Consider the following 25,740-nt stretch of genomic DNA (forward strand, 5'->3'; position numbering starts at 1 on the left):
CGCGGATCGTTTTCATTCTAAAACGCCGTTTTAAAACTAAAATGTACTAGTGTAAACGGGGCCTGACACTCTATGTCATAGGACGTCACAGTGGCGATGAATTGATTTTGTGTATTTTTGTTTGTTTGATAGTTCTTGTTCATTAATGTTCAGAGATTTTCTTTCTGCACTGCTTTGGGCAAAAAAAATATAAAACAAAAATAAAATACATTTGTTTTTGTTTAGAAAAACAGCAGATTTTTTTGTTCCATAGCGAATTTTGTTTTGAATTGCAAACTAATTGCATGATATTTGAAGCAAAGCTCATTTAAAATCATAAACCTTTGAAAATCTTACTGATTTTAAATAATATAAATCATAATCTTATTTATTTAATTATTTATTCATGTAATTTATTTATTTATGCAGTTATTTATGCCCTCTTTTGCCTGTCGACAGTACATCATATTATTTACTGGCTTATGTTACTACTTATTTAGCAAGATGCTAGTCTTTAAAGCAGGGGTGGACAAACTTTTCATATGAAGGGCCAAAAACCAAATATCATTGATAGCCATGGGCCAAAGATGAATATACAAAATTATTCTTCATTAAAGTTAACACGTGTCATTTCTTAACTCATTTAATAATATAAAAAAAAAATAAATAGAAAACATTACTTTCAATTGTATTAACTAGTGCAGTATAACTTTTTTTTTTTAATGATAACTTATTGCAATAAATCATAAACAATCACATTTATAACACAGTGGAGTTCAATGCTGAATACACTAGTCAAGCAGAAGTTGTCTTTGCCTTGATTCGCTCACCAAAGTCTCTGCATTGACCTCTATGCGTCGTATGTACATTTTAAACTAAATCTGGTTAATTTGAAACGTATCATTCAGATAGCTTTTTTTGTAGCTAAACAATAAAACAAACTAATAAAAGATTACATTAAATTTTAAATGATAATGTCTAAACCATTCTCAGATGGGATGGTGGGCCAAATCAGGTTATTAAGGTCCCTTGCTTGGGCATCTCTGGTTTAAAAGCTTAACTGCATTAAATAAGTTAACTAGGCAAGATGGTTTAAGTAAGTCATTCCACGAAAGTGTTTTGGTCTGTAGTGAATCAAACTAAAAGGTTTTCTTAACGGGGCAAATTATTTTGACCTAAGCAGTTTCTACATTTTTAAAAAAATATACAGTATGTATGTTTTTATTCCAACCGAACTAAAATGAAACAAGATTTTCTCTTGAAAGAGTAATTACTGTGAAAAATGTCCTTAATCTTCAATTGGGAAATGTTGATGTTGAAATGTTGGAAAATTTTCCAGATAATTTTGATTTAGTTCAGATCAAATACATTCAATTCATTTTGCAATGCTTTTTAATCAAGGGTGCACTCACATTATGCTATCTGAACCATACCCAAACGCATTTCTTGGTTCTTTTGACAAGTGTGAGTGCTCTGAATCAGGCAGTTCAGTCGGCCAGCCCTGGCCCGGTTGGAAGAGATGTGCCAGAGCGTTGTTCGGTTGGGCTTTGGTGCGGTACACTTGCAGCGTGAGTGCAAAGCTTGCCTGAGCCCGATACTGAAGACACAACGTCACTTTTTAAGTAACTGTTTCATAATAATTTATTAATCATTCTTACTTTTTAATGAACGCAAACTGTCGTTGTTTATTAATGACGCAAAACTCTTAAAAAAAAAAAAAAAAAGTTGTGGACCTGTTCGGCAAAATATTTGTCTGCGTGTTACTGCACCCCAAACGACTAAAACAATATAACTACAGCAATGTTCACTGTGCTGAGAGAGAGCCTCTCTTCCTGTTAAACTAAGCAGTCGCATCATCAATGTAATTATTCTCAGGTTTGAAAGGCAAAATGCAGTGTGAGTGCAGGACGAGAGGGAGAGGGGAGGGGGCACAATTGCGCTTCGGCATGATTCAAGGCAACTGTACCTAATGTGAGTGAGTACACCCTAAGATTGTAGCTGATCTGGGGGTCAATTTGGTGTAACAGTATGCAGTGTGCGGCTGCACGGTGGTGCAGTGGGTAGCACATTCATCTCACAGCAAGAAGGTCACTGGTTCAAGCCTCGGCTGGGTCAGTTGGCGTTTCTGTGTGGAGTTTGCATGCTCTCCCCGTGTTCGCGTGGGTTTCCTCTAGGTGCTCCGGTTTCCCCCCCAGTTCGAAGACATGGGGTACAGCAGAATTGTGTAGGCTATAAATTATCCGTAGTGTATGTATGTGAATGAGTGTGTATGGATGTTTCCCAGTGATGGGTTGCAGCTGGAAGGGCATCAGCTGCATAAAACATATGCTGGATAAGTTGGCGGCTCATTCCACTGTGGAAACCCCAGATTAATAAAGCGACTAAACCGAAAATGAATGAATGAATATGCAGTGACCATTTTCACAAATTTCTCTTTTTCAGGTAGATATTGAGATGTCCTTTGTGGACCAGGCTGGAGTCATGAGTTTGATTGAAGGCTTGGTCCAGTTCTCCTGGCCAGAGGACAAAGGACAGATTAATGTCCCCTTTCCCACCCTGACTTATGAAGAAGCCATGAGAGACTACGGAGTTGACAAACCAGACACTAGATTTGGGATGAAGGTGACCGCTTGTTTTTTTCTTTCTACACATCATCCTAGATTGGACGTAAGACATCAGTGAGGTTGTTTGCATGCTGGCCGTCCTTGGCGTCACGCTGAGATTGCATCCTGTTTCCCCACACATCACAGATTTGCATGCGGTGCTCAACAATTACAAATGAATCTCTGGTGATACGTTCTCTTGCACTGGTGTGCGCCCTGAATGCTTTCGGTTCTGCTCAGAAATTTACAAAAACCTATGCCGAGTCTGTGACGCTTTTTAATACATACAAACATAAGAGATGCAGATTGAAAGTAAGAGATTTTACTTCCCATTAACCAAGGAATACTGAGAGGGCAAAAGTATTATGGTTTTCTCAAAAATATTGCACTAAAACTATTAGAGTTACCAACTGAGCATATTTGGGTGATTTCTGACTAGTTAAGTGACTCTACGGAGTGGAGTAATGATGCTGAATTTAGCTTTTTTCATCACAGGAATAAATTACATTTAAAAAACAAACAAAATGATTTAAATAGAAGTAATTTTATAATAAAAGAACTGACAGTGGAAATTGTAAATATTGTAATGTGTTTTGTTCCTACTTTATTTTCCGCATCACTACTCCAGTGTCATGTGACCCCTCAGAAATAATTCTGATATGACGATTTGCTGCTCTGTTGTGATCAGTTATTATTGGTGCTCTATCATGAATAAAGCTTCTGATCAGGGTTGAATACTTTTTGTATTTTATTACAATGTTAATGTTAATCAAAATTTAATTATTTGCATGAGTTTATTTACATGATTTACTTTTTTATTATGAACAATAAAAAGTAACATAATTTAATACAATTTATGACTGTAATTTTTGATTACTTAAATTTTTTATGTATTATGTTCAAAGCTCAGGTACGATTTTCATGTTTTGGGTCAAATTTGCATTCATTGGATTTAGTGAAAATCCACAAACACAGCATCATTAAAAATACAAATCAGTTCTATTCACGGTTATTTATTTTGGAAGCTCTGATATCCAAATAAGTAAACCTAAAAATACTTTAATATTATATATTTTAATAATCGCAGCCAAAAATAGCAATTACAATACACTTCCTGGTTACTTCCTGAATCCCCAACAATGGAAGGATTAGCTAGAAATAGTATATAATATTTATGTGATGGAAAAAATGACATTCTCCCTTTTTCTCCAAATGAATGCGCTTAGAATCATCTGGTGCAAGTGGACTGAATACATTAGGTTGTTCTATCCAGTCTTTGTAGAAATATAAAAAGATTGCTGCCTTATTCCCATCCACTGAACAAACATTTTTCAATTTACAACCTATTGCAGTCCCTTTCTTAATTCTCTCTTTAGAATAAAAATTTACAGCTGAAAATAACTAAATTTGAGCGAATAAATAAAGATTCAACTCTCTCTGACCTATGTGTATTTAATTATTGCTATTATTTCTGTTACCATTTTATTGTTACTGATATTTTTATTTATTTTATTTCATAAAAACCTTTGTTTTCTACTGTGTTCTGTTACTTTATAGTTTGTAAAAAAGAAAAATGTTTAGCAATGGGAAATGTACATTCTTAATTGAAATCATTGTACCGTATATATTGCTACTCTAAATAAAATAATGTAAAAAAATACAAATCAGTTAATGTTAATGTTTTTAGTACATAATTACAATTTATTATAAATAACAATGAAAAATACATTTATTACAGTATTTATTCATCTTTGTTAACTTCAGGTAATTAAAAAAGTCATTGATTGGTAGTTCTTGTTAGCTCACCGAGTACTAACTTATGTTATGCACAACTTTGGATTAGGGATGCACCAATCCCGATATTTGGATCGGATGTCAGTTCGATACCATTTTCTGTTTTTTTGGTACCGATCTAAATATGATCTTGCTCGTGCACTAAATTCTGTGTAACTTATAAGCCAACAAAAGCCATGAAGGTATCCTATTTTAAGGCATTACAAAGTTGTCATGTAGGGCTACTATATCCCAATTTTTCTAAAGCCATTCTATAGTTTAATGTGAACCACAGATGAATTTTCAGGTGATTAAATTCAACTTGACTTCAGCGCTTCCCTCTGCTGCGATGTCAATCATTATCCATTCATTCACAATTCAAGCTGTGTGACACGTTTGTTTATTACAACACAATTTTTTTTCCAAGACTGTTTGTTCCTGTTAATATAAATAATCAATAAAGAAATGCATTTAGTTTTGCATTTAATGGCTTCATTTTGACCTGCAACAATGAGTTCATTGCTGTATTTAAATCATGTTGCGCTGTTAGATCAGCAGCAGTTGCAGCACCTGGAGTAGAGAAGGGGTATTACCTGCTCTTCACACACAACGGACCTTGTAATATAGCAAGTTTTGGTGAGGGAATATTTAAGTAAAACTGGCCTCAGACAATTTAGTTTAGTCTGCATTAAACCTGCAGGAAAATGTCAGGCTTTGCTAAAAGACTGGATATTTTACCAATGATTAGGGTCAGTGTGGTAGCTTATTACAGATTTAAAGAAAAATCTTAATATTAAAAAAGTAAACAAAAGCTGGACCACAACTGATCAATGTTATAATGAATGCTCAAATAATGTAGCCTAGTTTATTAGGTCTGTTATTTTTACTAAAAAATATATTATTTGAGTTTATCACCAGAACTATAGAAACTGTATTATGTAAAAATAAAACAAAATAAAAAGAAAATGGTGAACAAACGTATAGGAAACGGATCTGTATCGGTCGATACTTAGAATTTTGGTATCGGGATCGGAATGGTTCCAAAAAACTGGTATCGGTGCTTCCCTACTTTGGATTTTAACAATGCATTATAAAAAGCTGGACTATGATTACTAAGTGCTGTACAAATATTGTTCATTCTTAGTTCATGTTAGAAAACACATTAATTTACCTTAATTTATGGATTACTTATTTTAAACAAAAAATGATTAGCACATAAGAATGATTAGCATTAACATTATTAGTTCATTAATAGCTTACAAACATTTCAATAATACTATTAAAATGGAAGTATATAATTAAAACAGTATTTACCCCTGCCTACTCTCAAAAACAAAAACTTTTTATAAACAATTTAAGAATTTAAACTAAAGGAATGTGAAAAACAGCTTATTCTCTAACCTCATGTGAAGGTTTTGTGTGTTTACAGAAACTCATTTTGTAATTGTGAAGTGTTTTCTTGTATTCAGCTTGTGGATGTCAGCACAGCATTTCAGGGAGCACAAATTGAGTTCATCAAAGATGCACTTCTTGAACCGGAGGGCTGCGTTCAGGCCATCTGTGTCCCAGAAGGAACGGTAAGCCTGAAATCTACAAATTCTGATGCTTTAACACATTGACTTCTACAACACAAACTGTGTAGTTTGATTTCCAAACAAACTAATCTGTTCTGAGTTGGTTCATTTTAATAATTCAAACTAATCAACCAGTGCAGATTTTCTATGAGCTATACTGTCGCTAAATAACATAGGGAATTAATCAAATTTGCTAAAACATGAGGAAATACCGAGTGTAAATTTAATTTAAAAGTGAAATATTTCACTTTTCAACTCAAACCAATCAACTCAAAACATTTGAGGAAACCGATTGCATCAAACCATTTCAGTTTAAAAACTAATTTATTTGAGTACTGTGAACTTCCACCATTTAAGTAGATGTAATGAAGTATTCAATTAACTCAATACCTTCAACACTGAGTTTAAAACTCTTTTCAAATGAGTAGAATTAACTTTCAGTCATTTTTTAGTTAACTGCACTCATTTCATTTGATAAATTTGACTGTTGGGTTTTACATTGTGTCAATAAAATCAGCAAGCTTAAGCCCAATGTGATAACATTAGCGAACAGTTTTAGGAAAATAAATAAATCTCAAATTCTGTCAGTTGTTCAGACTTCTGCAAAAAAAAAAAAAAAAAAAAAAACAATCCTAAAACTATGGCTGGATCCATCTGTTTCACCCGATCTATTCTGGAGGCTTTATCTACTGGACATTATTAGTTTGGAATGCACCACAGCCAAAATAAATGGTGCCAGTAAAAAAACTGTACATTTTTGGTTAAATATGAGAGAGACTGTATCAGATATGTTTCAATCCTGATTTTGGACCTATTATTATAGTATTACTGTTTTTATTATTATTATCATTTTTTACATTTTTTGTTGGGTGGATCTTCCAATACAAAAAGAAAAATTAATAAGCATGTTCAACATACTGTAATTTACATGATCAGTCACTTTTCAAGCTAACTTTCTTCTGACTACTGCACATTTATTAAGTACATTCGGGCAGTCATATTTGTCATTCTTTTTCTGGAGGTGTTAAAACTGACTGTATGTATCATTTCTTTCGCAGAAACATCTGAAGGGCAAAGACTTTGAGTTTCTGAAACAAGCAGCCAAGACACAGTATGGTCAGGTGAGTCTTGTGTCTTCATGTGTTCACATCACGGGAAGTCTCCTGAAATATTTATCTGAAAAGAAATCGATATGTCAGGATCATTTGGTGGTAAAACATTCAAATGTTACACACAGCACATTCACCCTGAGGCAAGGATCGAGCTCATGGAGACACAGCTCTTTATTTGTGTTGTAGGCCATCCGAGGAGTCTAAAAAGGGAATGTTAAATGCATTTTTTGTTTCTTCAGTCCATCTGCAGAACATTTGTAATTTATGGCTTATAATGATTCATTGCATGCGAAAGTGTTTGATCACTTCTTCAAGTTAATTCATGTTAAATGATTTATACTGGGATAAAATATTAATAAAAATTCAAGTTTAGTCTCTAATCTGCTCATGTAAGTGATGCTGTATAGTGCTAAAACAAGAATATTTGTATTACTGATGCTTATAATGGAAATTATTTTTGATGTAGTTTACCCAAAAATTAAAATAGCCTCATTGTTTTCTCTCTTTTATGTCATTTATGTCTGTGTTTCTCAACTATGAATATGAAATGAATATGACACAATTTTCAACACTAATTATTTTAGTTTGACCTGTCCAATTAAGGCTTGGAATTTTAACTAATTAAATTAGCATAATCTGTTAAATATAAAATCCAGGAGTCTTTAATTGAAACTAAGTATTAAAAAAAAAAAAAAAGTGACTCTTAAAATTAGTTTCTTTGTTCTTGGTGAATCGGAAAGAACCTTGTGTAGTTCACTGATTGTTAAACACACTATTTTTATTAGTTGTTTCTTTTCATTGAAACTAAACCACAGGGTCTGACTACTGCTGTTCAACTGATTCATACAAATATATTGTTCTGCTCTATTTATTATTAGTGAATGAAAACTACACAGTGTAAACAGTGCAGTCCAACCAATTCACAAATAAATGTAATAGTTGTTTCTTTCTGGAGAATTAAATCCTTCCAGAGCTGTCAGTGTTTTCTGACTAATTCCTGAACAAATGCCTTTTATATTTTGTCTCTTTTTTGTGTGTGAATCAGAACCATACAGTGTGACCCAAGCAGTTTATATAAATCTCAAGTAAGTAACCTTTATGAGCATTTCTTTTCAGTGAATAAAACACAGCTAGCGCAGTTTCACTCTCAAACAACTGAACAAATAATTAATGAGTCAGTTCTTACTGATTAAAATCAAAACCAAACAGAAATCTATGTAGAATAAAATAAAGCCTGTAACTTGCTGCTGTTTTGTATTTAAAGCTTGTGAAATTTAAACGATTGTAATTTTATTAGTTGCATTTTAAAAGAAAAGATTATTTTGTAAAAGTACTTCTTATTTATTTTTTAATTGAAACCATATTGCGATCAAAGGGCTCTATTTTAATAGTCTAAGCACAAAGTCTAAAGGACATGGCACAAAAGCAATAAGGAAGTGTCCGAATCCACTTTTGCTATTATAAGGAAGGAAAAATAAGTTTTGCGCCTGGCGGATGGTCTAACTGGGTTGTCCTTATTCTCTTAATAAGTAATGCTGCGTTCACACCAGACGCAGAACGCGCAGATAAATCGTGATATTCGCGCGTAAATAGCTGCGTGAACATTTAAGTTTACTCGCTTCATTCGCTTGTCAAACCCCGCTTCATTCGCATGTCAAATCCGCTTCATTTGCACGTCAAATTGACTTCAGAACAGACGCGGATTCACGTGATGGGCAGGGCTTCTGTCTGCCCGGTGATTTAGCTTCAAAGCTAAATGGCTAACATGGATTTTATTGAGAAAATAACAATGTTTATGTGCTTCATGAAGACATACAGAAAAACAGCGTCGATCAGCGGTGCTTCTGACTGAGCCGAGCCCAGTTTGATGAACTTTTTGTCAGTGTCGGCTGGAGGATTTCCCCTGGGACTCCAACAACAGGTGTACATCACAATCACCTGTACATCACAATCACTTTTGAACGCAAGCAATTCGCGTCAAACGCGCAAAATGCTCAATTCGCACTGCACCACTCACGTGTATCGTGCCATTTGCGCAGTGCCATTCGCGTCATTCACGCCGCACCACGGATCGCGCCGCAGGATGTCTATTCGTGTGTTTGCAATGACTTAACATGTAAATCACTCGCGCTTGACGCGTGTTCCACGTCTGGTGTGAACGCAGCATTATGGGTGTGTTTTAAGCATAACATGCATTAAACCAATCAGAGTCTCAACTCCTATAGCCTTTAACAGTCAGTTGAGTCACACCATGGTGCATTTGCTATTTACATGCCAGACTTTGCAAATGGAAAAACTCAATGGTAAAACTGAATGCTCCATCAACGAGAAAATAGTTAAACAGACCATCTGAATGGCAAGGATATAGAATGATCCTCCTTCGTTCAGCCTCTTTGCTTTCTTTTTACTTTACTTTTACTCTTACTTTACTCCCTTACTTTCGTGGATAAGGAAACGGTGGAAACTGACTCCACCGAAGAAGACATCCATTAGTCTACATATTTAATTTAGTTTAAGCACAATGATTTGTTTCAAAACTATTTCTAAATTCAGTTCTAATTTCCAGCCAACGAATAAATGAACAATAATAACAAAATGTGGTCAGAAAACAGGGTTATGTCCAAACATGCTTCCTATTGCTCCATGTAGTGATGCATCAATGGCACAGTCTATTTCAGCTCTTCAATATAGCAACGCATCAACAATTCGCCTTAACACGCCTCCTTTTTAGACTAGCACACCCATGAGTCCACAAAGTGGCGCAAATGGATTTGCCATTAAAAAACATGGCACAAAACATGAAAATTACAGTTGCGCTGGTCGGAAAATAGCAACCAATTGCGGCAAACATGTCTTGCACCCTATTGCATCGGGTGTATGATGACAGGACCCATAGTGTTAAAGGGTTAGTTCAAACAAAAATTAAAATATACTAGCCCTCAAGGGGTTAGGTCCTAATATTATGAATATACCCCCCCCCCCCCCCACCCATTCAAACAGATTTATGGCAAATGGAAGGAGAGTGAATGATGACAGTATTTTCAAGTCTTGGTAAACTATCCTTTTGAATATTGTCTTATATTTTAATTGTCTAGAGTTGTGATGAGAGGCATTATGTCTTAAATACTTATTTTGGAGCTAATAGCCAAATGGGCATCACTTCAGGTGACCCAAAGTTTTGGCTCTTTTTACTCACTTTCTCCCAAACTGCTTCCTTAAAGTTTCTTAAATGTGCTTTAATACTTTAGATAGCTGACAGGTCTGCTTAGTTCCTCCTCTCTATTTACTCTGCTGCCTGTGTATATATATAAACAGAAAGTCAACTTTGTGCTAGTGTTGTTGGCTTGAACCAATGGCATCATCAAAGGTGATTCTCCCTCACTATCCGTTTCAGCCCAGGTCTTGGCTTAGCTAGTTTCTGGGAAACCAGCCCAAAATGTTCTCAAGACTGATGATTGCTCAAGAGTTTGTGCCCTACGCTGTCAATGGAAATTGAATATGGGCCGATGGAGGAAATGGATGATCATTGGTGTGTTTGCGCCGTGTGTCGTACAGGAGGTGAGCGTGGTTCCAGTAAGGGCAGATGGTTCACTGAAATCTCCTCTCAGCCGGCTGCTCTCGGACACGGCCAAACAACAGCTGCTCCAGATGGCCCAGGCCAACGCTGGAGACCTGATCTTCATCACGGCTGGACCCCGCGAGAATGTGGTGCGTATCTGACTTGGTTTTGTTCCGCAATGTTGATTCGCTTGCTAAAAAGTATCATGAGAGCTCAGCATGCAAATATGGAAGTTAGAGATGCTCCAAATGACCAGCCCAAATTCAGAATTGGTGTGTGAATCAGTGTGATTATACTGAAAAAAACTTTTATGTTTGGACAGTTTTCAGCTCATGTTGAAGTCATGGCATGAAGTTTTTTTTTTCCCCAAAAAGTATGAAAAATTTAGCAGAATACTGAATTTTAATCTGTGAAAACTTCACTAATCCAAAGCTAGAGTAAACACCTATACTTAGTCTACATGGGCTTCATCCACATCTGATGATTTTATGAATTATGGATGTACTTGGAAAAACCCACTATCAGAAGTCGACTCTTCCTGTTGCTAGTAATACTGGGTGGAATTCTTAAATACTAAATTGTGGCGTGAGGTTTTATACAGGTTATTTTCTTTTTACATTATGGTCACTATCTAGCCAATTTTTGCTACTGTAAAATTAGCGGCCCTTCTGGAATATATTGAGTTAACAATATTGATCGTTGAGCCTGTCTACTGTTTTAGTTTTGTACTAGGTTTGGTAACACTTTATAATAACTACACGCTATGAATCATTTGTTAAACATTAGCAAATAGTAAATTGATTATTTGTTATTCTACATTAATTGACCTTAACTCTACATTAATAGACGTTAGTAAGCAGTTTATACTTACATCTACAAATGCTGTGTTCTTAATTTAAAAGGACATGTATAATCTGCTTAATGAGTGTGTTTTCATACTTTGTTAATGATTCATTTTTCATTTATAACCTTTGCATTTATTTACAAACCAGTTATTTAAGAATAGTTGTATTTAAGATCATTCAGAATGCATATTTAATGATTAATAAACTCTTTAAATCAACATTTATATATCTTATTATTCAGGAATATATTTATAGTTCATTTGTATGTTAATAAATGCTTTATTAACTCAACTCCATCCAATGACCTTATTTAAAGTGTGGACTATTAATGTTATCTAAATCCCGTATAAATAACAAATAAAGGCTCAGTATCAAATGAACAATACATCTTAAAATAAATCTTTGCAATCTTATCTAAAAATATGTAATTGCTGAAAAATTAAAACATTGCTGAATAACAGGAATGTCGAAATATAACATAAAATTGAGTACTGTAATTATTTAAAATATACAGTTATTTAATTTTTGTTAAGAACGCAAAGATTTATTTTCCATTTGATGCAGTTTCATTTGTGTATCTTTAAATGAATAGAAATGTAGTTGTTTATTTTCTTTTTATTCTTTTAAAATATAGCTTAGTCTTTAATTGTTTATAAGGGATTTACAAAGCATAAATAGTCCTCACTTTAGATAAGGTAACAAAACTGAATGAAGTTGAGTTATTAAAGAATTTATTAGTATGCAAAGTAATTAGTAATGTTTTCCTAAATAATAAGATATACAAATGTTCATTTGAATAGTTTAGTAATCATAACTTATGCATTCTGAACAATCTTAAAAAAAAACACCAACTATTCTTAAATAACTGGTTTGTTCATTCATTCATTCATTCATTTTCTTGTCGGCTTAGTTCCTTTATTAATCTGGGGTTGCCTCAGCGGAATGAAACATCCTCCCACTCATTCATACACACACTCATACACTACGGACAATTTAACCTACCCAATTCACCTGAACCTCATGTCTTTGAACTGTGGGGGAAACCGGAGTGCCTGGAGGAAACCCACGCGAACACAGGGAGAACATGCAAACTCCACACAGAAACGCCAACTGAGCCGAGATTAATAACCGAAAGGTTATTAATGAAAAATGAATCATTTACAAAGTATGACAACACACTCATTAAGCAGATTATACATGTGCTTTTAAATCATTAACAAAGGATTTGAAGATGTATTTATGAACTGCTTACTAACGCCTATTAATGTAGAGTTAATACTTACAGATAATCAATTAATTATTTGCTAATGCTTAATAAATGATTCATAGCATGAAGTTATTATAAAGTGTACCCAAGTTTTAATGTAGCATAAACTAAAAAATAAAAATAAAAAAATTGCAAATTTGTTTTCCGTATTTTGTAATTCATGTTTTTTTCAGTTATTTATGCTTTTTAATTTCATTGTGGGACCTTGATCTTTCCTTCAACAACTTTGGATGTTGAAAAGACATGATGTTCAACAGGATGTTGAAAAAAAATTTTTTTTTACATGTTTATTAGCTTGAAGTATTAGCTCTTAGCTCAAAAAATGCATACATTTTTATTTTTTTTAAATTGAATAATATTTAAAACAAAATGTAATTCTATACAGTGTTTACTTTCAAGCTACTAAAATGCCAATAAAGTCACTTTGTTGAACTGCACAGTTCAATATTTAACATAAAAATCGAAAGAGCAGAGATAAAGGTTCCTTAATGCAAATAACCATAAATAAAATGCAAATATAAGCTGTGAATCATGAATTATTGAACCTGTTAATTAACGAATATTCTTCACAGTCAATAATTTCACAGAGCCAGTAAAATTATTTTCTTTTTATTTTAAATGTGGAATAAAACTATACAATTTGATTAAAAATTTTAAATAAAATCTAAATTGTATAAAATATCTGAATCGGCCAGTTTGCTTTAAAAAAATCAGAAACACTTCTGGTGCATCACTAATTTAAATCAAACTACTGTTGAACAGCAAGTAAATGAACGGCCAGCATCCTTGTTTAATGTCCTTAAGAACCTTTGCTTTAGTTTTTGTGCCCTGAAGTGATTGATGACTAAGGGTTTTTGAAAATACAGTTTCGGAAGAATGCTGACATGATCTAATCACTTTAAAAAAAGAATATTCATCTTTTCCGGGCCTCAGCTCTCGCTCGGGGCCAGTGCAGATGGTAAGCTTGGCACAAAGTGAGACAGCTTTTTTAGTCACAAAGCTGAGATGGCTAGGGATAACTGGCGAGCTTTGTGCACTGAGGTTGTACGATGAATGGCGATTCTAGTGCAGAAAGCCAAAGAAATGAGAGCTAAGGGGGATCTTTCAGCTCAAAGATGGTTTTAAAAATCGTGATGTTCATTAGCATGTACAGGTACATCGCCTTAAAAGCATGAATTGTAAAAGCCTCTGGTGGTTTCATTTTTAGAACTGTAGTCAGATTTTTGAATCTTTAAAATTGCTTTTAAACTGAAGGTTAGAAGTTGTTCGGTATGTGAGCAACACCTCAGTAGTAGTTCTTTCTGAGGCCATCCTGGATTTGCTGCTTCTTCTTCTAAAACACGCATAATCTTTTATTTATGTAAAAGAGTTAGTTCAAACAAAAAAAGTTCAAACCTTCTTGTCCTTCCAAACCTGCAGTACGTTGTCTTATGCATAACATGGGAAAAAACGGACCCTTTTGACTCGCCAGTGTATAGGCAAAAATGAATGTAACTAATAATTTTGAGGATTATTTACAATTCTTACATACATAAAAACTTGAATATGGTGTTTTGTTGCTCTTGTCAAACACGTTACTCTCTATAGACCTGCTCTTGTCCAATCTTAAAGCAGTGCTAAAGTGTGCCACTCTCAAAACCATTTATACAGAGACCTCTTGTTAGCCAGCTGTACATACTGTGTCTAAATCTATGTGGGTTTTTAAATAATAGCATGGGTTATAACAACTTTTCTCCCTTTCTTTATAGTATATAGTGTTGAGATGAAATATAAGTTCTTAATGTCTTAGTGTTTATCAGGATATCGATAATTATTGAATATGCTTTAACAATATATTTAGGAATATTAGGACCACTTTATTTTGCTTGACCAACATTGCCAAATAAAATAGTTTTACAATATATCTCACCTCTTTACAATAAAATAAACAAAAGTGTTAAAGAGACTCTTAAACTTGATAAATAAAATGTTACAAAGTGTGTGCCATGGTAAAAGTAGATCAACATCTAAAAGGTGTCAATAAAAATGATACAGTAAACCTCAAACTCTGTAAACAAAACAAATTATGAGAATCAAATCTGAGCTTTCAAGTAAAGGAACTAATCATCATTATTCAAATACATATTGCAACATGACTTATTGTGAAGTTGAATTACTATATTTCCTACTATGCTAAAAAAAACAATATGGGGAGCTTGTAGCTGGGATGCACAAGAAAAGAAACCAAAAAGCCACTCCGGTGAGATCCTTACATCCTTTTTTTTATTTACAATCTCCTCACTGCTACTAAACGGCACTTATTTTCGCATGTGTTGTTATTCTGACCTGCAGATTTGGTTAGTTTTACTTGCAGTTTTAGAAGCAGATTGGATAGTTCTAGCGCACGGGGTATTTGGAAAAGTCTGGATGTTTTCAACTAGGTGTACCTGCAAATTGCTTGCACAGCATGTGCACATTGTTCCCATGTGTGCATAGTGCACGTCGCGCGTCACACTCAGCAGCCACATTTTTCGTCTATTTTAATATTAAAGTTTTTGCTGAATGATTTGTTTATGAAAATGTTTGTATGTAGATTTCATGTTTAAATTTGAGTGTACCCATAATTACAAATGAGACCCACAGATTGTTGTTATTAGCTAAAGATATTTTAAATAGTTTTTGGTAATTAAAATTGAGCATTTTAATATTAGATAAAAAAACTTTGTAAACTACACCTTTATAAATTAAACTTCATAAAAAATTAACTGAAATACAACAAAATACAGTTAAAGAAAAAAGTATTAGCCCTTTTGTGAAATTTTTATTATAGTTCAAATATTTCCCAGGTCTTAATTGACAGAGCTGTATAAAAAATACCTAAAGCTATAAATATGACAAAATCATCTAAATTTATAAATAACTCAAAAATAAATCTCTCTCTCTCTCTCTCTCTCTCTCTCTCTCTCTCTCTCTCTCTCTCTCTCTCTCTCTTTCTCTTTATCTCTCTCTCTCTCTTTCTCTCTCTCTCTCTCTCTCTCTCTCTCTCTTTCTCTCTCTCTCTCTCTCTCTCTCTCTCTCTCTATATATATATATATATATATATATATATAAATATCTATCTAAATAATAATATCTATCTATTTATTTTGGAAGGGCTAAATTATGACAGCAGTTAAAGGCATAGTTCAACAAAAAAAATTAATTTGGTTACTATTTACTCTCCCTCAAGTGGTTCAAAACCTTTTTGAGTTTCTTTCTTCTGTTGAACACAAAAAAAGGTATTCTGAAGAAAGCTTTAAAACCTGTAATCATTTATTTCCATAGCAGGAAAACACATGGGAGTATTCAATAATTCCACAATAGTCCAGCTTTCTTCAAAATATCTTCTTTTGTGTTCAACAGGAGAAAGAAACTCTTGAGTGAATATCAAATCATGAGAGAATAAACAATTCTGAGTGAACTATCCCTCAAAAGCTCAACCTTTGTTAAGCACATTGGGACACTGCACAATGAAGCTAAGTCTTTTCTCCCTTGGTAATCTTCTATTAATTATGTAAATAAAAGTAAACAATGGAATCTTTTTTTGTCATGCTGCAGCGTCCGCTGCTGGGTAAGCTGAGACTGCAGGTCGCTGAGCTGCTTGAGCGTTATGGTGTTCCAGTTCGAGACCCATCTGTCTTTCACTTTTTGTGGGTGGTGGACTTTCCACTCTTCTTACCCAAAGAGGATGATCCAGAGAGGCTTGAGTCGGCCCACCATCCCTTCACTGCCCCAGTCCCTGAAGATGCACATCTGCTGTACACCAGACCCCACATGGTATGATGCATCATCATCACAGTTTGTCTTTTTAAACTAGCAGAATATTTGCAGTGCATTTTGATGGAAACATTTAAAGGAAGGACACAAATCTTGATTTCAGTAGTGAATACTAATGATTTGGTTCTTAAAAATAGTTGGTAAATTGTTGGTAAAAATAGTTGTTTTGCTTAATTATTTCTGCTTGTTTAATGTTTGTAATACACACTTTTCATGAAGTAGAAATAACTGATGCATGCTTGAAAGAATTATTCATTTCTTAAAAACAATTTTGAAAAGTAATTAAGTTATTGATGTTTTGGTTTGCTTTTCATTGTGATTGTCTGACTTTTGGGCATCAGTAGTCGGCTTTTCATCCTAAAGTGATAGCAAATCTTTTAAAACTCGCTATATAAATAAAAGTATTTATATCCCAAATGTGGATTTAGACTTGTTTTCATCAAGTTGTTAGAGTGACTGACTGTAGTATTGGTAACCTAGTAACCAAAAGTAAACAAGGCAAGCATAATAGATATAGGAATGTCAGAGGTTATTTGGCAAATTTGTGTTTATCTACTAATGTTCACATTAAGGGCCCTATCATACACCCGGCGCAGTGGGGCGCAAGACGCGGCGCAGTAGTCTTTTGGTAGTTTCAGCTTGGCGCAAGAGTCGTTTTGAGGCATTGCGCTATGCTGTTTAAATAGCAAATGCATTAGCGCTCATATGTGCGCCAATAGGCGTTCTGGTCTAAAAAGGAAGGCGTTCTGAGGCGGACCGCTGGCGTGTTGCTAATTTGAGAATCTATAATAGATTTTTCATTAGACCAAAACTAACCTGGTCTAAACTCCGGCGCAGGGTTGCGCCTCGCTTACACACTGCTTAATACGCACAAGAGAGCAATAGGCAAATATCTTTGCAAATGAAAAAATGTAAATATTAAGGATATATATAGTATATAATAAGAATAGATATAGGATATAAATATAAAGGATTAAAATAACATATTATTTTCTAGGCTACATAAATATGAAAAATCACTGCTTTTATGTCTTCTTCATCTCGGGGGGCTTTTTCAGTTCATTCATAACAATTTGCTTTTGTGTAATGTTATTATTATTAGCAGTATTATTTATTATATCCATATTTATATTTGTTTTATTAAAAACAAGCTTAGATTTGCCCACCTGTCAGGTTTTAGACCATATGGGGCACAGCATGTGTTTTAGGATATAACTCAGGTTTTTGAGCTCATTTTGCTATTATTATTCATTTATTCATTTGCTGGAAATTAGAACTGAATTTAGAAATAGTTTTGAAACGAATATTTGCGCTTAACAAACAAAAGTATTCATTTATAGACTAATTGATGTCTGTGCGTAAAGGTTTCCATATCCAAGAGCGAAAGTGAAAGTGATCCATTATCTCTCATTCTCACGCAGTAGATGCTCTGTTTAACAGTTTTCTGTTAAAAAAAACTGTTAACTGTGAACTGTTTGCTTGTGAAATGCTCATTTTTTCCACTTAGACTTACTTTGCGTCCTGTAAATAGCGAATACGCTCTTGGCGCGACACAGCGGACTCTTAAAGGGAATGGGAGATTATATATATATGAGATTATAATTGGTTTATTCTCAAAACACACCTATAACTCATTAAGAAAATAAACTCAACCCTTTTAGATCATGCGCCTTGGCGCAAGGCAGATTTCCCGTCCTTAAATTAGCAAAAACGCGTCCTGACAGGCCCTGAAAGCGTTTGCGCCCTGCGTTTTGCGCTCTGCGCATGGACCGTCAAAATAGAGCCCTAAGTCTTTTTTGCACAAGTCCAAAACCATCTCAAATGTGTGTAAAAAAAAACTATTTTTTGTGGATTTTTCTGAATTTTATTCTGAATTTAGCATTTCCAGCACTCATTTCTCATGCGATTACTTCAAAATGTACTTAAACACAGTGATGTAAACCCAGCTAAGAAAGTCAAATTGGATAATTTATTAGCAAATATAATGTTTTGCTAATTTCAACATTGTATCACAATCGAATTATCTAAAATTAGAAAGTAAAAAAACTTTAATAAATGTTTTTGCTTTTACCAATTTCCATTTAAATCCAGTCAAACTGTTAACATTTTTATATTGTTTACTAGTTTTAATTATTGTTGTTATATGATAAATACATTGAAAAACAATTTAATTACATTCCTGTCAATTTCTTTTCCAAGTTACACTTAAAGGTGCAGTTTGTAGGTTTGACACCTAGGGCTCTATTTTGACGGTCCATGAGCAAAACGGAAAGCGCAGGGCGCTTTGAGAACCTTTCTGACTGAATGAATAAAATACGCTGTTTTCCACCAAGGCACCCTGGGCTGCTGAAATATAATTGGCTAAACCGCCACTGGGCAGGTTAAAAGTACCAAAACAAAGACAGTTGTTCCGGCACATATTTTCAAAGCAGAAATGCATTGTTTTCCCGATAATCAAGAATGTTCACTTAGCATTTCATTTAAATATCTGCAAACATAGTATTTTTATGCTTTAGTTAAGTCAAAACCTATTCTATTTTATAACAGTATGACACGATTCAATTCCATATCACAGATAAGTTTGTGTGAAATTAAAATGCACAATGTAAATTTTACACTGACTATAAATAGCTATTGTTTGTATTCATTTTTGTAGTTGTGTATTAAATTAGAAATACACAAAATGGAGGCATTTCCGCTGGTGGTCCCAGTCTTTTCAACCCACTGTGTGTTTTGATGTGCATCGTAGCATGAGCTAAGTTTGCGATACCCAGCAGCAGTCTGTGCTTTTATCACTTTGTAAGTCTACAGTCATAAGCTAAGCCTTTCACAGAGGAAATTTATGATCTTGCTCTGAATCCCAAACGCTGTTTATCTGCTCTCTCAGGTGCGTGGCCAGCATTACGACTTAGTTCTGAACGGCTGCGAGATCGGCGGAGGTTCAATCCGCATCCACAATGCCTCTCAGCAGCTGTACATCCTGGACACCATCCTCAAGGTAATGGAACAAGAGTGAAAAATGACAGCGCTTGTAATGGACATTTCCACATTCCAAACTGTACCGTTTTCTTATTTGTGACTCTTACTCAACACCCCCGCTCTACCCCTGTGCGGTCGCTCTGGCAACCCATTAAGCTATATTTAACTGCCTTTAAAGAAAACAAATGCTTTGGATCTTAGAGCGAGGGAGAAGAAACATCACATTAGGGTGTTTTTACTCAAGCGGCAACTGCTATCTAAAGATTTGGGTCTACAAAGAAATCTTTTTGAAGGTTTATTTACTCTCTTGACACTGAAGCAGTTGCATGGTTCTGTACAATTTTTATGCCGAGACTATGAACAATTCCCATTCAAGCTGAAAAGGTTGCGATTTTACAAGGTTTGCAATGTTTTTTTTTGTTTTGTCTGTGTTACAGGAAGACCCATCACTTCTCTCTCATCTGTTGGAGGCTCTGGACTCCGGGGCCCCTCCTCACGGTGGAATCGCATTAGGTGAGCAAGCATTCAACACATGCTACCTTGGACTTTCACAAGGTTGTTGGGGTACGACTGTGACGAAAGGCCTTGTTGATTGCATTCTCCTGTTGGTTAAAGTGGAACCGTCATGCTCAAAACCTGAAATTGCTTGTCCAGCCAGGAATTTTTTGGCAGCTTTGTTTCAGTTCGAGACTGTAAACGAAGGCATGAAGTGCCCTTGATCATTCGAGAACTTCTGTTTGGGTTTATTTCTGCGTGTTGCAGCTCTACAGCTGATTTTTACAGCTTGCATTAACTGTGATGTAGAAAATTAGCATGTTCTTGTTTACATGATAAAGATGAAGAAGTGTTAAATAGCTCTCTAACAACTGAGAGAAATGTGTTTAATTATCAGAAACATTCAATTCAAGTTTATTTGTATAGGCACTTTTCACAAGAATCTTTTTGATACACCAAAAATACAACAATATAATGATATACCTATCTATGCAGAAACTTGAATCAGTTTTATTTGTAAAAAATGAATTTATGCATCATTACATTATAATATATACATTACTGGTCAAAAGTATAGGGTCAGTTGGATTTTTAAATGTTTTAAAATAAGCTTATTCTGTTCACCAAGGCTGCATTTATTTCATCAAAAATGCAGAACAAATTGTGAAATGTTATTGCACTATAAAATAACTGTTCAAAAGTAGTTTATCAAATAATTTAATAATTTATTCCAGTGATTTTAAAGAAGAATTTTCAGCTTCATTATTCCCGTCTACAGAGTGACATGATCCTTCAGAAATCACTCTATTATTAATTAACATTATTGTTGTTATTATTATACTATTATTATTATTAATAATAGTTTAATAAATGAATGGCAATTTAATAAATGCTGCCTTGATGAACAGAACAAATTTCTTAAAAAAAAAAAAAACTGACTTTTGACATAACACACACACTGGAACAGCTTAGAAGCCTATTGTCCAGATACTTTTGGACCCTTAACAAGTGGAAGGCAAATTGAACATGAGAGTCTGCAGTTAAAGCACATTTTGTTTGTTATCTTTCATATCAATTCTGTTAGTGTATAGAGCCAAAATGTTAGAATATTTATGGACCGAAGTGTGTGTATGGGTGTGTGTGTGTGTGTATATATTTTATATATTATTAAAATATTTGTTTATTTATTTGTGGAGTTTAAAATGTCACAATTAAATATTATTTGTCATTTTAATGAAACATGAAAATTTTACTTGAAAATTCTCTTACTGATTACTCACCCTCAATTCATTCCAACCCCCTAAGACCTTCATTCATCTTTTATATAAAATTGAATATTAAATGTCCCTCTATAAAAATAGCAAGGTTACTGAAATTTCCAGAAAGATACCAAAACTATCATCAACCGTCTATGTGTCATCAGTCGTTCAACTGCAATTTTGTACAGCTACAAGAATACTTTTGTGCTCACAAAACACTAAATATCCGTAGGTGACTAAAGGTCTTAGGGGTCTGGAGCAACATGAGAGCAAGTAATAACAGAATTGTCATTTTTTGGGTGAAATTTCTCTTTAATGTAACATTTGACAATAAGAAATACCTAAGGTTTGACAGTAGGTATGAGCTATGTAATTTTCATTTGTTTAAGGACTCTTTTCACATTTCCATGTTTCTCAGTAGCGGAAGTCGTCATAGTTGGGTAAACTTGGGTAAATATAGCTGGGTAATTTTTTTTACAATACCATTTGCTGAAATAATAAAAGAAAAACTTTATGATGGTGTTCTCAAGACTTTCAGAAAAAGGAAAAAAATGTGTGAGACTGATAACGGTAGCAGACTGTCCTACCTATGGATGCTGCATTAGAAATGCCTAAATCAGTAAGCGGTAATTAGTTTTTTGTAATTTGATGCAAAGTTGATATATATTAACATAGGTTTTTTTTTTATATATTGTTATCAAAAACATTTAAGGATTTAAGATTATGAATAATGTTAAATGTGTCATAACAGTCAAAGAGTCCAGTTGTTGTTGTTTTTTAAATAATTTATTAATTTGTCATTCAGTTAATCAAACGTGACAATAAAGATATATAATATTACAAATAAATTCTTCAGATAGATTTTGATCTCCTGAACTTCCCATTCATCAACAAAAAAATCATGGTTTTAACAAAAATAGTAGCATAACTGTTTTCAGAAAAATCCTTTAACACTAAAGACTGGTGTAATGACTGCTGAAGATTTAGATTTGAGTTACGTTTTAAAATATGTTGATAAAGAAAAGCAATATTTAAAATAATAATTTTTTTAAACAAATAAATGTATGTATGTATATATATATATATATATATATATATATATATATATATATATATATATGTATACATATATATATATATATATATATATATATATATATATATATATATATATATATATATATATATATATATATATATATATATATATCCTTTTTTTGGGTGGTATTAATAACAAATAATGATATCATCATTAAATTAAATAACATTGAATTAATACATGTATTTATTTCTAACAGGGCTGGACCGACTGGTGTCCATCATTGTTGGAGCTCCCAGTATCAGAGATGTCATAGCTTTTCCGAAATCTTTCCGAGGTCACGACCTAATGAGTCAGGCTCCAGACTTTGTCTCTGAAAAAGATCTAAAGCCGTATCATATTTCTGTAGTCTGGCCTATCGCAGAGTGACCGAGCCAACTGGACAACTCAGCGTAAGCATTAAAAAATAGTTTAACATGCATACAGTGTTCGGTTTGCATGAGGATGCAAGACTGTTGATGATTTCCACCGGTGCGGTCGCCATCTGTGCCCACGCCTGGCAACAGTATTCAGAACAGAAACAGCAGGATCACTTCATGTCCAGAGAGATTTCAACACCATCATCTGCTGCTTACACAGATTAGTCATGTACTTTCTCAGCATATACACGATCTGTAATAAGTGTCTTCAACTGCCCGTATTTTCATTCGATTTGTTTCAGAGATCAGCAGTGAAATCCAGAGATGCTGGGTTGTGTGTGTTCCAGTAGGGGGCAAAGTTGTTCCACTGCATCTGTTTACTCTTCCTCCTCATTTTCCACATGCCCTGCGGTGTGAAGTCAGTCTGCACCATATTCTCATTTTTCCCCCCCTGTTCTTTTCCACCCCACCACCAGACACACCAAATAAAGCTACATTTCAGTTTTTCCTCAGCGATGCCTTATCTGTAAAAGCAGATGCTCATTTTTCATGCCCAGGTACAGCTACTCATTACAGCCAGGGTTGTTTTAAAGCAGACCTGCGCTTTTGGCCGCCAAGCTGTGAACACAGGTCTTTGTATATGACATGCTGTTTTTGCTTGTCTTCTTATGACTTTTCTAGAAGTACCCACTCATCACCTATTTACATGACCATGTTTACTTGAAAGTTCCTGCCTACATTCGGTAGGTGTTTCCATTAGTGCTGTAGAGACAACTGCAGGGCCGAAAGCTCAGATATTTGATAATTGAGCTCTTTGTCTATCGGACTATTTCTATTAGACTCTGATCAATGTTAATAGTTTATAAAAGCAAGCAATTTTTACATACTTTTTTGTTGTTGTTGTTGCTATTTATCATGAAAAAAATAACTTTCTGTGATTTACACAGTTTTTATGTTGTTCCAAACTCATTTGGTTTTATTTCTATCAAACACAAAAGGAGATTTGTTGTTTTTTGTTCTTTAGAATGATCTTCTTTTGGGTTTCCATATAAAAAAGGATAAGGTTAGTCATGCATCAGAATTTCTGAAAGAATACTTGTATAATAATGGATTAAATATATTTGGAGGGTTGAAATAATTGACAAAAACCATGACCTTTTATGTAGCACTTTTTTGTTTTTGGTGACACATCTTGACTGTCATGTCGGTTTTCTTCTGTTTAATAACATACTTGTCAGCAGTGTGCAATTTAGTGTGCTTGAAGGGATAGTTCACCCCCCATTTACTCATTATTTACTCACCCTTAAGTTGTTCCAAACCTTGATTAGTTTCATTTTTCTGCTGAACCTAAAAGAAGCAGCAAGCTAGAATCATTGATGCCCGTATTAGACTTCCATAGTAAAACAGATGCTATGGAAGTCAGTGGTTAAGGGTTTCCAGCTTTCATCAAAAGATCTTATTTTAGGTTCAGCAGAAGAAATAAACTCAAACAAGTTTTTTAGTTACTCAAAAAATTAGTAAATAATGACAGAATTTTTAATTTTGGGTGAACTACCCATTTAATATGATGCAATTTGTAATATTGGACTAAAATTGTAATATTAGCACTGTTAAAAAAATAAATCTAAAATAATTCAATTAAAAGAAATCTGATGCAACCTGAGCAGATCTAAATCTAATGCTGTAAAAGGGCACTTCATTAATTTTTACATTTATCTTTAATGGTGAAAGGCGCCATTTTTGCCCACTTTATTTATTTATTTTTATTTGGTGTAATTTTTTGTTAATTTAATTGTCAACAGTACACACACACACACACACACACACATATATATATATATATATATATATATATATATATATATATATATATATATATATATATATATATATATATGTGTGTGTGTGTACAAATACAAAAACAAATTCAATTAATAAAGCCTTTAAAAATGTACCTTTTTAGTCTTAAGTCAAGTTCGGTTACATGTATATCACCTGAACTGTAACACTTTACAATAGGGTTTTATTAGTTAACATTAGATATTGCGTTAGAATTAACCATGTGCAACGCATCTATTTCACATCACTTAATCTTTGTTAATGTAGATTAAACATATTAATTTACCATGAACTGACCGTGAACAGTTACTTTGTCCAACATTACATAATGTTTGTTAATGGTAACTTGCTCATATTCTAATGCATCTCTTTACATTAACAGCTTAATCAGCTGATGCTTCAATCAGTCAGAGTCATTGTTCATTATTTGTTCACGTTAATTAATGCATGAACTAACCCAGTACTATAATGTATCTGTTCGATTACATTAACAACATTAACAACCAGATTAGATCATATCTAATCCATTAACAAATGCAGTACCATAGTGTAAGTAAACGTGAACTAATTAAGCTATTAATGCTGAATGAAGTCAGCCCAAGACCAGTTACTCACAGAAGCTAAGCAGGGCTGAGCCTGGTCAGTACCTGGATGGAAGACAGCATAGGGAAACTAGGTTGCTGTAGGAAGTGGTGTTAGAGAGGCCAGCAGGGAGTGCCCAACCTGTGGTCTGTGTGAGTCCTAATGCCCCAGTAAACGTGAAGGGGACACTACACTGTCAGTGGGCGCCATCTTTCGGATGAGACGTTAAACTGAGGTCCTGACTCTCTGTGGTCATTAAAAATCCCATGGCTCTTCTCATTAAGAGTAGGGGTGTAAACCCAGTGTCCTGGCCAAAGTCCCTCAATCGGCCCTTACAATCGTGGCCTACCAATCATCCCTATCCAACGAATTGGCTTTTCACTGTCGCTGTTGTCCTGTGGCTGCCGTCGTGCAGTGCCCCCCCCACCCCCACCCCCCATGATTGTGAAGCGCTTTGGGTGTATGGCCATACACAATAAATGCGCTATATAAAAACACATTACAACTGTATATTAGTAGTATTAAAGTATGATTTTATTCTCCAAATACTTATTCTTAGATTATTCCCTAATCCTACCCACACCTAAACCTAACTTATACCTTTCTAAAAATAAATAAGCA

At 34.1% G+C, this 25,740-nt stretch overlaps 1 protein-coding gene across 1 annotated transcript in view; it reads left to right on the plus strand.

Moving 5' to 3' along the window:
* The window catches only part of dars2 (aspartyl-tRNA synthetase 2, mitochondrial), a 35,623-nt gene extending 12,041 nt beyond the window's left edge, over positions 1-23,582 (plus strand). The window contains exons 10-17 of the mRNA XM_694712.10: positions 2,422-2,601; positions 5,825-5,932; positions 6,988-7,050; positions 10,597-10,749; positions 16,289-16,507; positions 19,395-19,505; positions 19,924-19,999; positions 22,539-23,582. Of these exons, the coding sequence (XP_699804.3) occupies positions 2,422-2,601; positions 5,825-5,932; positions 6,988-7,050; positions 10,597-10,749; positions 16,289-16,507; positions 19,395-19,505; positions 19,924-19,999; positions 22,539-22,708 (1,080 nt within the window). The 3' untranslated portion in view covers positions 22,709-23,582. The remainder of the gene's footprint in view (positions 1-2,421; positions 2,602-5,824; positions 5,933-6,987; positions 7,051-10,596; positions 10,750-16,288; positions 16,508-19,394; positions 19,506-19,923; positions 20,000-22,538) is intronic.
* Positions 23,583-25,740: the final 2,158 nt, after the last annotated feature.

This window comes from Danio rerio, chromosome 2 (genome assembly GCF_049306965.1).
Source record: "Danio rerio strain Tuebingen ecotype United States chromosome 2, GRCz12tu, whole genome shotgun sequence".
Lineage (NCBI taxonomy): Eukaryota > Metazoa > Chordata > Actinopteri > Cypriniformes > Danionidae > Danio > Danio rerio.